Source organism: Nicotiana tabacum, chromosome 20 (assembly GCF_000715075.1).
Source record: "Nicotiana tabacum cultivar K326 chromosome 20, ASM71507v2, whole genome shotgun sequence".
NCBI lineage: Eukaryota > Viridiplantae > Streptophyta > Magnoliopsida > Solanales > Solanaceae > Nicotiana > Nicotiana tabacum.
This window is the reverse complement of record NC_134099.1, coordinates 73,472,855-73,485,924: the sequence shown is the minus strand read 5'-3', so window position 1 is coordinate 73,485,924 and position 13,070 is coordinate 73,472,855. Positions and strand designations below refer to the sequence as shown.

Below are 13,070 nucleotides of genomic sequence, written 5' to 3'. Positions count from 1 at the left end.
ATCTATAATTCATTCAATCGTTATTCTCTTGAATTACCTTTTAAAAATTAGTCATACCATATTGACGTGCATACAGCTAAAATAAATTTATCTATACTATATTAAAAGCACTAAAACTCTTAGCGAATTTTTTTTACCCTTTAAAAAATGCTTTTACAAGGGATAAATTTGTAATTTAATTTAGTTTTCTAATATTTAGGATTTTGAAATCAATGAAAATTTTGTAGGAATAGGTAATAAGTCATAATATTTAGGAATTCAAATCAATAACTATTTTACCTTATATAAATTGTACTAATTGCCAATACATCCTTTGTGAAATACTTATGGAATCAGGATTAGAACAATGGTGACTTCACTTGATTTCTGATTAAAAATTTGATATACAGGGACATAAAATCACATATTAAATTAAATGTTTTAATACAGTAACATCTAAATTAAAATATTTTCAACACAAAATTAAATATGCATTTTAAAAATTCTTATTTTAATCATACAAAGTAATTAATTCATGTTTAATTAGGCACCCAAAATAATTATATGATGTCATATTTAGTTATAATAAATCGTACAAACCTAAATTTATATTATAAAAGCAAGAAACTCTACACGAAATGTTAATATGCTTTTTATTCTTTAAAAATTATTTTATTCTGAATAGAAATATAGTGCAAATATTTTTCTAATAAGATTTTAAAATCAATTAAGGTTTTGCATATTAATGATTTTCGTATTTGAACTATGTAGGAAGTCCAAACATTTAGGACTTCAAAATGAATTATAGATAAAATAATCCAAATTAATATGGTTACATAGAGTTAGTTAATTTAATAACTTTTATAGCAATTTGTTCTCCCTATTAAATTTTTATGTTTTAGTAATGTTTTCTTTGCTTACGCATATTTCGATAAAGTTATGTAAATCATCATTTTTTTTATTTCAATAATTAAAATGGGTAATATCGAAACCTTTGAAAAGAGATAAACTGAGAAGTCAAAGAATCGTAAATAAAGCTTACATGTCTTACAAAAATTCTTAAATCTAAAATCTGCAAGAGCTATGTGTTTTTACTTAAACTAAAAAGAAAGCACAATAACTTGTGAAATTGAACATATGAATTTATAATATTGGAACATAAATTGAGATAAATATATTGAATAATGATTGAAGGGTTTTACAAATATTTTTTTATTGAGTTAGTTATATAAAATCAATATGCATCAATTTCAGAAGCTTACGCTTTATTTTATAATTCAAACATAATTTTAAAAATAATATTGTATGTAATTTTCTTACAAAAATCACTCGTTGAGATGGGTAACATGCGCAAGGGGCGTAGAATAAGACTAGTGATATTAAAAATGAATAGAGGGTAAAACAAACATTTAAAATTTTAAATTTAGATAAAGAATGTCTAATATTGAAAGTTGAGGGTTTTTTTCATCCTTTATTAATTAGCAACAATGGTAACAGAGATTCTAGGTATTTTAGTGAAGTACTAGTACCACACTACTCTGCTCTTTAAATCATGACTCAATGACGGAGTGAGTTCCTTATTTTACTTTCACCAGAATTCGTCCGCCCAAAAGCGGCCGTTCTAAAGAGAGAAGTCATAAAAGCTGTTGCCCTTTTTGGAGTTCTACCGCTGCTCTTCTCAATCGGTATTCGTTTTTTCTCTCCACTTTTTGTGTCCCTCTATAAAAAAACTTATTTTAGATTTTTGGGTTATGATTTCTTAACCATTCTTTGTCATGATCATCACATGGGTTCATGTAAGTGACTGAATTACGTGAAGGGCATCCAAGAAAACCAAGATTCATTACTGCATTGGTATTTGGGATATTTCATCCCCTTTTGTTGCTTTTTGCCTTTGAAACAAATCAAGAATTCAAGCTATTCCCTGATTGAACATCGAACTTTTCTTTTTTCCTGCTTGTGGATCCTATATATTTCTGTAGCAGCGTGTATATATGTGATTTGCACCTTTAGAGGGCAAATTAATTATGAGTTTGGTCTGGAAGCGACAATGTACTCGAAATTTTTGTATTAGGGAAGATGGACAATTTACAGAAAACACATGGTGATTTCTTTAGTGGGCAGAATTACTCGGTACCTGTGCTGGGAGTTAGCATATACTTGAATAGTCGAGAGGCGCTCAAACTTACCGGAAACACCATGTTATAAGAAAAAGAGATGGACATTCTTGTTAAATTGTTATGAGAAGCCAGTTTGCTTGTATCTCGACTAATAATGTTCCATCAGTCTCAGGATTTAGTGGCCTCTGAACAAACTCTTGGCATCTCGATGTACCTCCTCCCTAATAGAGGCGGAGCCAGGATTTGAACTTTATGAGTTCGGGATTGTAATCCTTTTAAGTTACTGGGTTCTAAATTAGTAATTTTTACATATTCAATGGATTTTTTAAAACCAATACATGATTTGAATAAAAGTTACTAGGTTCAACTGAACCATACTCTGGCCCCGTCCCTGCCTCCCTTTCACTGGACCATCTTTAACCAATATTTACATGAATTTTTAATTTGCTCTATGTAGGGGAAGAAATTTGGGGGAAGGCGAACGTACTTTGTCTGGAGAGGAGAGATGGTTCACCAGAATGAAGCATGTGAAAAGTGCACGCAAACCTGCCTGTTGATACATGGACAGCGGGACCCCTCGCCGATTGTTAACTCTTTCTTTAAAGTCATGATCGATAAGCGCTTCTCCAAAGTTCTGGTATTATATGATCTTTGACTAGTTTTTGAAAAAAATAAAATTAATGTCTCCTTCTAAATAAAGCATTGGTTCTGATAACAATATTTGGTTAAGTTGTTCTTATATTTTCTGAAATTACTTGTTACATCCAATAGCTTGTATGTTGGAGGTTAATTAGGAGAAACTTTCGGTCTTTTCCTAGTTGTAGTTGTACCTCATTCCCTTTAGCACATTTAATTAGTAGTAGTCCATATAGACGTCTGTTTAGAATTTTTGTCATTTATTACCCCCTTCGTTTCAATGTATGTATCTTAGTTTGACCAGGCACAAAGTTTAAGAATAATAAGAAGACTTTTAAATCTTTTGGTCTTAAACTAAAGATGTGTCTAATGTACCAAAATGCATTTGGATCTTGTGGTCTTAAATAAGCCATGAGAGTTAAGAGTTACTAAATATAGAAAAGGCATTCTTTTTTAAAAAGACTAAAAAGGAAAATAAGACACATAAATTGAAACAGAGGGAGTAGAATTTTAACCACATTAATATTCAGAAAACATCTAGTTGAGCTGTGAGATAGAAATCGAAGTAGTACATATGTAACTGCATAAACATCAATTTGCTTTCATCCAATTAATGGAAGAAGGCATGTGCTTGCTCCCTTACTTGGTATATTTCGTCAAGCTGTACTTGTCCCTAGAAAGTGACTCATTTTTTTTATTAACACCGATGGCAACTTGTATCTGCTCCACCTTTGCTTTAGTCCGAAATTCAATGGAATAAAAAAGAGAGATGAAATCCACAAAGACTTGTAAGGATAGTAGGTCTCTTTAGTTTTACTATAATCCTAACTAAGGCTGTATTGTGGTCCGGTCCCGGGCCTAAATGGGCCGGGCCAAACGGTCCCGGGCTCTGGCGGGCCGGGCCCAAGTGGTCCCGGGCCAAACGGTCCCAGGCTTAACGGTCTTGGAGGGTGGAATCGGCCCACTATGGGCCTAAGCCTACATGGTCCCAGGCTAAGTGGGTCGGGCCCACGGGCCTAAACGGGCCTAAGTGTTTCGGGCTAATTTTTTTTGAAATCTTTTTATCTAAGGCAATTTCTTGTAAATTATATATGTATATACTAATAATTCCACGCTATTTTTTTTAAATTTTTTTTATCTAAGGCAATTTCTTGTAAATTATATAACTTATATATTATATATATATATATATATATACACACACACACACACTATATACTTTAGATAATTTACAAGAAATTGCCGTATATAGTATATTGCCTTATATAAGATTGTATATATAGTAGTATAGTATTATAGATATACTAAGTGTATAGTATATAAGCTATATTCGAATTTCGATATAACATTAGCTATATTGTGTGTGTGTATATATATATATATATATATATATATATATATATATATATATATATATATATATATATATATATTAAGATGAACTCGGTATCAAAGCTGCAAATTAAAGTTTACATTTAATACTTCAAATTAAAGTTCAATGCCTTCAACATAATACTTCAAATTAATCTAACAAAACTAAAACATTAAGTATGCTACGTCTAATAATTTTAAAATAACACAAATTGTCTCAAATCAACTTAAAATCTTAAATACGAATGTCTGGAGAACGCGCAAGACAACTCTTTATATGCCTCCTTAAACAGCTTGTGCCCTCCAACTTTGGACGATGAGTGTAGACTCGTCCACAGTTCTTGCACTTTATTATGTAAACTTCTTCATTTTCTTCTACCACATTAAAGTGTTCCAAAACAAATGGGCGCAATTTAGAATCACCGGACATGATTTAACTTGAATTAAAATTTGAGTTTGAGAAATGAGATATGAGTGAAGACTTCAAGACTTCAATACTTCAATTTGAGTTTGAGAAATGAGAGAGATTGATGATTTTGTAAGTAAAAATGAAAGAATGAGGGGGTATTTATAGTTGAGAATAGAGAAAATGTGTAATTATAAAAAGTTTGGGGGCAAATGACTGTTTTTTAGAAAGCCAAACGGTTAAATTGGCAGGCCAACGACTAGTTTTTAAACTTCCAACCGTTGGCCAATTTTTAATTTTTTTTTTGAAAAATAACCGTTGGGCCCGTTAGGCCCTGTTGAACTGGCCCATGCCAGCCACCCGGTCCCGGGCTAAACGGTCCCGGACTCGCGGTCTCTCCATGCTGGACCGGCCCACAGTGGGCTCCTAGGACCGCTTGGGACCGAACCATACGGGCCAGCCCGTTTCGCCCAAAGCCCATGTGGGCTCGCGGTCCCGGGCCGGTCCCGGGCTGGGCCCGGACCACAATACAACCTTAATCCTAACACAAGTTGTATTTATATGACTAAAGTGGCACTCTTTTGCATTGAGCGAATCGCTTGAAATATCAAACTTAATGAAAAACTCATCTATTGTCTTCTTGAGGGGAGATTTATTTTTTAAGAGGTTGTTTGGTACAAGGGATAAGGATAATAATCAAGGGATAGAATTTGGAATTGTATCTCTCCCCTGTTTGATTATATGTATTAGTTAATCCAGAAAAAAGTTTTACACTAAAATGGTGGGATTAGCTATCCCATATGGAAGGTGGGATAGCTAATCCCACGGGAAATCCTTATTTATCCCACCATTGTACCAAATAGGTATAAAAGTTAATCAACTATGGAGGTATAATAAAACTTAACTGCACGCAAGGACCTTTAAATTCTAAATAATTGATTTTATGTGAACTTTTAGGCTTTGAAGATGAATAATTTAATTTGTTTGTTTTAGTCACGGCTTTAAATTTATTTATTTCCTCCCTATTTCACCACATAATGGCTCAACTTTTTTCAGATAGTAGCAAAACCACAAAAGAAAAAAAGTAGAATATTAGTCTAATCTCCATAGCAACAATGCACAAAAATTTTCATCTGTTTAGAAAGAGACTCTTGTGAGCTACATATGATCATAAATAACCAAAATATCAAAGTAGCGTAGAAACACATGAGGGAAAAAATTATTTTGCATTCTGCTTCGCCTGCAATTCAGTAAGAGAGGTTCCCTTTCCTTTCTTGTCCCCGTTAATCTCAAAATGCTTGCACGGTTGCACCTCCTGATTGGGTGTTGTGATTTGCAACCCTGGCGTTGTAATCTCAATACGATCTTCTATATGAGTTTTGCCTTTTGTGGAAAATATGTTTGTTCACGACCTTACCATAACCTCACTGCTTGTCGCAGTTTGCGTTCCTTGTTTTAAGACGTTCAAAATTTTGGCGGGCTTTGAATGAGATAAATTGGTAGATATCATTTTAGCTGTTTAGTAACTTAACTAAGTTGAACAAATTATAGTACAAACTCAACATGTTAATAAATTCGACGGAAGATCTTTGAGTTCAATTGCTATTAAAGGAGAAGATCTACTGACTTTTGAGCAAAAAGAGTAGATAAGAGTAGAGGGCACTCGCCTTAAAGATAGATTTGACATTATTCCTCTGAAAGGAATATGAAAATCTTTTGGCGTTCTGCCTCAGAAGAACATCAACGATACTTCCCACTATTGACTTTGCATCATCACTAATTAAATATGTTGTCTGATACAAACATTAATCAAATTCAAAAGCTACTTATGATTACTATGCAACTCCAAATATAGTCATGCTTACCATGCAACACGCGTGAGAGAGGGAGTAAAACTTGAAAATTACCTAAGATCATTGTTCTTCAAGCAAAAACGGTAAATTTCAGTAGGGTCATCTGCAATGCTAAATAGAAATTAAGAACTTTACCAGATTAGATCAACATTACAAGGATAAAAATAAACGAAACCCAACATACCAAAAGAGGTAAAACCCCATGTTATAAGCGATTTGATTATGTGCATATGTAGCATCTTACATAAATACAAAAAGGACATTTTAATAGTTTCCATTCGGCAAGTCCCCCCTTCTTCCTTACCCTGGCAAGTCTTTGTGAAATAACTCCGATGAGAAGAAAAGAGGAGTTAAGAGACCCTCCTGGCCTAACCCTAGACACTCTGAGATCCTTTTTCAAACCTGCTCCCATTTCGAGTCAAGAACAAAATGGCTCGAATGGTACGATCCTTTCGTCACCCCAGAGTGAAAGGGGTGATCTCATAGTTCTTGGTCCGGTGAGAATGTAATATGCCAATGGAACACGATTTATATATAATGGTAACATGCGGTTTAACTTGTTTTTATCCATGTGGAATTAGTATGTATTTGGGACTTCAAAAACCGGTAGAACGTCTCAAATAGCTAAAATTTGAAACGACTTTAGTTCGAGTAAGAGACGATTCAAACTTCTACACGAATTTTAAATATTCTATTATTTGTTGACTTCAAAGTTCATGTATATTAGATAGTCCTAAATATTACAGCTTTATCCAAATTTCTTTTAGGAAATATTAGCTTTATAAGGGTCGAAAAGTTGATCAGCTTTTCGGGAATATTTTGCTGTATAGTATATATATTAAATGTATAATATATATATATATATATATATATATATATATATATATATATATATATAAAATACTACAACAACAACATACCTAGTGTATTCTCATAGTGTATACATAGACCTTACCATTACCTTGTGGAGATAGAGAGGCCGTTTCCGATAGACCTTCGCCTCAAAAAGCATTTCTAAGCAGGATGGGAAAAGAAGCCATGTGGAAAAACAGTATTGAAGAAGCCATATTGAAAATAATAAAGACAAGAACAGTAACAACAACAATAAAGCAGTAAGATAACTGAAGCAAAGGAAATAATCGGTAGTCATAGAAATCAAAGAATAAGATAATATGATAATGATAGTAATAATACTGATATGGAAAATAAGGAATAGATACGCTATCCCAAACACGACAACCTACTAAGGAACATATATACTTCGAAGCTATCTACTTAGCATACTACGTAGAGCATGGCCAAATCATCTAAGACAACCTTTTCTCTATTTCATATTCTATGTGTGCTACTTGCATAGTTTGTTTGACGTGATTATTTCTAACCTTAACCAATCTTGTATAATTCCACATCCATTTTAACGCCCGCAGTTCTACAACACTCACCTTATCGATATGTTAGGTTTAGAGGGCCAACATTTACTCTCATATATCATTACTGGTCATATATGACTTTGCTTCTATTTGTTTTTTATCTTCCTATTGAATTGCACTCCTATAACACTCCTATATTTAACCATCATATTTAATTTGCTTGTTACATCTTCATCCATCGTACCTTTCTCCTCAAACAACTCAACCTAGATATTTGGATTGCCTGCATTTAGGACCACGATCCCATCAGACAAAGTCTAAGTTGATTGTTGTTATTGTCTAAAGTGAAACTTTATAATCTCATTTGAGTTGTTACATGAGAAGTTCTTTCCATCTTAGCATTCTTGTGGTTTCAAACTTTTTGGATAACTTGTGCATAGAATAGGATCATTAGAGACATGACCCAACTTGGCTGGAATCTCTATCATGTTTTTTCTTCCTCGCCTAGTGATGCTTGAAGCAGAAGGACATTCAAGCTATGACTAGATAAGCCCAACTACAACTCTTGATCCATTTAGATTCTTCCAATATTATAGTGCTATGCTTACCTTCTAATGGCACATCTAAATATTTTGAAGTTTTACAGCTTATGTAGATTCGTCAACAGAGAAATAAGGCAAAGATCTTAAGCTAGTCATAAAGATTAAAGGTCCTTTTCAATTTTGGAATGGGATAAATCTGTCTCATCTTCCTTCAATCATTGGCTCAGATCTGCATAATATTTCAAGTCTTTACAACCCCTTGAGTTTCTTAAAACAAATTATATTCCTTGCACTCGCTAATGATCCCAATCCGCATTGTTGAAATTTTGCGATGGAGACCAAACAGCCTGTCCAAATTGCCAACAACCAAAGAGTCCTGAACCCTCTTGTTTTACACTGTATTAATTTTTCACCAGTGTGTTTCACTGTCTAAGTGTAAATCAGGGAAACAACTTCTTAAAAACTCACCCCAAAAAAAAAAGAAGGATTTTTTGAAGTTCATTAAATATGTTCCTAATGCTGATGCACAAAAGATACAAGTCAGTCTTCAAATACCTTAAAATTCCAAAATGAAATGTATCATGCTCAGAGAAAATAGTAGATAAATTAAATAGAACCTAGAGATCGACTACTTCTGTTATTTGGTCCTGTAAGGCTGTTTTACTGAATGTTTTTTTCCCGGTTTGATGAAGAAATTCGTTTCATTGATGGCATCAAGAAGATGCAGTGAGTACAGTTGTAATTGATGTTTTTTCGGCTCTCTTCATGTCTCATTGGCCATGTACTTAGTGAAGCACGTAAAATAACCTATCATTCACTTGTTATATGATTCTGTTTGTTAGTTACTCGAAAAAAGTTCTCTTAAAATCCTCAATGTCAACTGCAATAATGATTTGTTTAATGTATTCAAATCTTACTTGAATTAGATCATGTGATTAAGTACTTGCTTGCAATAACATGGAAAAAACTTGATCATGTGTTTAAGTTTTGAAGCTGTAAATTTTCTTTTACCATCAAGGCTTGTCTATTTGTATCAGTGGGAGTTTCCCACACAGTAAGTGCTCGATTCTCAATATCCCCTCCCGAATCCTCCTAAGTAATGTGAAAAACTTTTAGTTATTAAAAAACAAAAAACTCAAACTTCTGAGTGCAAAATATTCTTGAAGTCCTTCATGGTATCTACTTTCCTGAGAAGCTTCATTGTAGTGTTGGGTTGGTTTCTCACCATTATGCTTTTAGCAAAACTAATGTTCATGCCTTTTTTTTTCTTAAATAGTTGGCATGCATTTGTTGCTTTTAACTTTCCTAATTTTATGCAATTTAAGTTGACTGCAGGAAAGGACTGAATGGTGTAAAGTTTTTGGAATATTTATGATAATCAAATGCTCCATGTACAACTCAAACACTTTCAATTGTGTAGTGGGAAACTTTTTTCTTTAATGTAGATGCTGATTTGCATATCAGTTTATAGCCATTCACATTCTATGTACAATCTTTTCAGTACTTTCCCCCCAGATTTGCCCGATTGGTATCTCACTTGACTAATCAAGAAACTTATCTGGAGGACTCAAGTGGTCAGAAATGGAAGGTGGGAATACGTATTCATAAGGGTTCGCTTGCAATTAGAGAGGGATGGCATGCATTTTCATCAGAACATGGTCTGAAAATTGGGGACTTCTTGGTTTTCCACTATATTCAGGGACAGCACTTTATTGTTCAAATATTTGGAACAAGTGGTTGTCAAAAGATCAGCTTTGACAATGGCACTCGCACAGGGAAGAAAAGGCGAAGAACTAATTGTAAAGCAACTTCCCAAGATGAGCTGCTACCGGAAATTGACATAAATTCAAGAAAAAAGTGGAATTCAACACACTCAGATACAGCTGTACCAGAGTCTGAAATGGCTGATCACGAGGCAGTGACCACAACTTTTGCATCAACCATAGATGCTGACACTGGAATCCTAGAAATAGTTCACGAAGCAGAAGCAATCAGCAATATTCTACAAGGTGAAGATGGACCTCGTAATCATGTTAGCACCAATTCAATATCACAAAGGGAGTCAAGTTTAGTAGATGAGGTTCCTGTTGAGATGGAGCTCTTAAGCTTTCAAGCACCTGTGCACTTCCTTGACATTGGAATCACTCAGACTGAAAAAATTTCTGAACCAGTGAACGATATTTTACTTTTGGGCCAAAAAGATGAAAATGTCCATAATATGGGTCTTATCTCTAGCACGTCTTCAGCTGAAAAAAGTGGTAAGGGTAATTTTCCCTTTCATTTTTATCATATCTTAATCAATATCTTTACCGTGTCCAGAAACACTGGAAGGGAAGGGAAAATTACTAAAGAGGGAAAATAGAAGGGAAGTGCGAGAGAATAATTAGTGGGACTAAAGAAAATTGATTTTTTCCCCTCTCTTCTCTCTCCACTTCCCATGCTCTTCTCTTGATAAACTAAAAAAGAAAAAGAAAATTCTGTACTTTTCCCTTAATTTCCTTCCTCTTCCCTTGTTTCTAAGCAAGTCCGTGATTTACTTTGATTGGCTCCAATATATATTCTCAACCACATGATGATATGATATATTAGGTAGTCATTTGGTCTTGCCATCTAATAAAGAAAGTCGCTGCAGCAATCAAGCTACCAGAGAGAAATCCAATAAAGCATCTCATATTGGTAAGCTTCCAGTCTTTAACATTAAGAATCATTTTATTCTGCTGTCTTAAAATGTATTCTTATTCTTCTGTAACTTTTGTGTGTGACACTAAATTTTTTCTTTATCGGTTTTATTGGATTTCTTCCTGTTATTGTGGGGTTTTGCATCATGAATAGATAAGAGAGAACTGAAGGAGATGGCAGCGAAAACAGATTGCTCTGCTGAAAAGCTAAATGGTATAACATTTTCATATTTACTTTAATACTCTCATTTCATCTTGATATCCTTTTCTCATTACTGCACATGATCCCATGCATGCATTCTTATGTGATGTATGCTGCATGAGCAAATGCAGGAAAAGAGCCAAAATTAATAGAGAAAGATGGTCAAGGTTTTCTAAGGGCTGTAAGTGGTAATAACAAAGTTATCAAAAGTGAGCCTGCTGATTCAGGAGATACATCATTTCCTGATGCTGGCAACTTCTCATGTTTGCTACGGGTGGATGGTCGAAATTTTCTGGTGAAAATCTTGCTGAAATATCATTCCTTCTGCTATTAGATGGATTTTGAGGAATTTCATTTGTTTGTTTTATTCCCTGCAGCATATGCACTGAATGAATAATGTTTATATCTAGTGTTTGTTGGAGTGACATGCATTTTAGTACTGTTTTCACCAAACTTCTCATGTTGTTCTTTTTCTTGGTCCTAGCAAATGGCTGATTTCAACAACTTCTTATGCTACGAAGAGCAGATATTCTGTCTTAAGATTTCTCAAGGAAAAAAAGTTGTAGGGTTCTGTGGAACTACATTCCATTGTTTATTGGAATATCTGGCACTTTAATCATCTGACCACACTGATCATTCTTTTTTCTTTTCATATTTTTGTCCTGATAAAAGCTTTCTCCTTAGAGAATGCGGTACGCTGCACATTGTGCTTAACTTCCTGTATTAGGCTGAAATTTTCTTTTGATTCCCTGAGTCTATATTTGAATTTACTGCATAGGAATTACCACAAAGCTGGCCGCAAGTTCTGACAGGCAGGAAAAAGCTGGAACATAGTACTATTTATCTCCAAGGACCAGATGATAGACCCTGGCCTGTCACCTATCATGAGAGAGCAGGTACTAAGGTTTTGGCGAGTCGCTGGGCATTATTTACCGCAGCATATGGCATTAAGCCGGGGGATGAATGTCGATTCCAAGTTTTAAATCTGTCAGAACGTAGATTTAAGGTACACATAGGCCACAAGTTAAGATGTTACTCAAACTAGTTTGAGTTGATTATTCTGAGCAGTTGTGAGAAGAATGTGATTGGAGTTATGGGGAGATAGAGTTTACTTAATGGTTTTTATACATTCATTTGATTTAAGAAAATCTATAGTGGATTTATATGTTGTGCTGATACTTTGGTTTAGCAGCAATGAGATGTTATGGATGCTGACTGTTGAATAAGTTTTCATGTATCAAAGGTATTTTTTCCCGGATGTCAAAGGTATTTGGTCTAACATTGACACTTTTAATATCAAGAATATTAAAAGTGAAAAAAGATTTAACAATATCAAGAATATGCATATCTCGTTCACCTTTCATTTCTCATAAATGATTTGGTCACAGTCTAAGTCCATGTCCGTTCAGTCTGGACCCTCCTTTTTGGAAATGAAAATGGGATTTAGTTTTGGGCCACTCCTATAGAATTCGTTTCAGGATGTGTTTGGTATGTTCAGGAAGTTATTTTTTAGTATATGGTATGACACAAGTAATTCTCCAAGGAAAAAATTACTTCCTCACTAGTGGGTGCAAGTCATTTTTTGCGTCATACCAAACAAAAATGTCGTTTGGTTTGAAGACAAGTTGTGCAGGGATTAGTTATGAAGAGTTATAATACAGAGATTTTTTTTGTTGGATGTTTGGCTTTATTATATTAAAAATCACTAATATATATTTTATAATTTAAAGTACATATTTTTCATTTATTTCCATTGAAGCACCAAATAAAAAAAATCGTCCTAGCTATAAAGAAAAAACATGTATTTCACCTCCAATAATTGTAAAAATAGCACGGTATAACTAGTTTTCGGACTGGTTATTTAAAAATAGCCAGCGTTTATGAAGTCAATGAAAAATAGCCACTATTTTGCT

The 13,070-nt window shown here is 33.9% G+C and overlaps 1 protein-coding gene across 1 annotated transcript; it reads left to right on the top strand.

Moving 5' to 3' along the window:
- The first annotated feature begins 1,519 nt into the window (after positions 1-1,519).
- On the top strand, positions 1,520-12,415 carry LOC107765094 (uncharacterized). Its single transcript, XM_075240951.1, has 7 exons — positions 1,520-1,664; positions 2,557-2,736; positions 9,779-10,535; positions 10,867-10,953; positions 11,110-11,169; positions 11,289-11,452; positions 11,936-12,415. Exons 2-7 carry the CDS (start codon positions 2,605-2,607, stop codon positions 12,200-12,202), a joined length of 1,467 nt encoding a protein of 488 aa, XP_075097052.1. The 5' UTR covers positions 1,520-1,664; positions 2,557-2,604; the 3' UTR covers positions 12,203-12,415.
- The last annotated feature ends 655 nt before the right edge of the window (positions 12,416-13,070 follow it).

What these genes read in the sequence shown, in the direction of transcription:
- LOC107765094 (XM_075240951.1), top strand. Translation starts at nt 2,605, where the DNA reads ATGGTTCACCAGAATGAAGCATGTGAAAAGTGCACGCAAACCTGCCTG. An exon ending in AGCGCTTCTCCAAAGTTCTG is followed by an intron (nt 2,737 to 9,778) that starts GTATTATATGAT and finishes CAATCTTTTCAG; the next exon opens with TACTTTCCCCCCAGATTTGC. An exon ending in TGGATGGTCGAAATTTTCTG is followed by an intron (nt 11,453 to 11,935) that starts GTGAAAATCTTG and finishes TTTACTGCATAG; the next exon opens with GAATTACCACAAAGCTGGCC.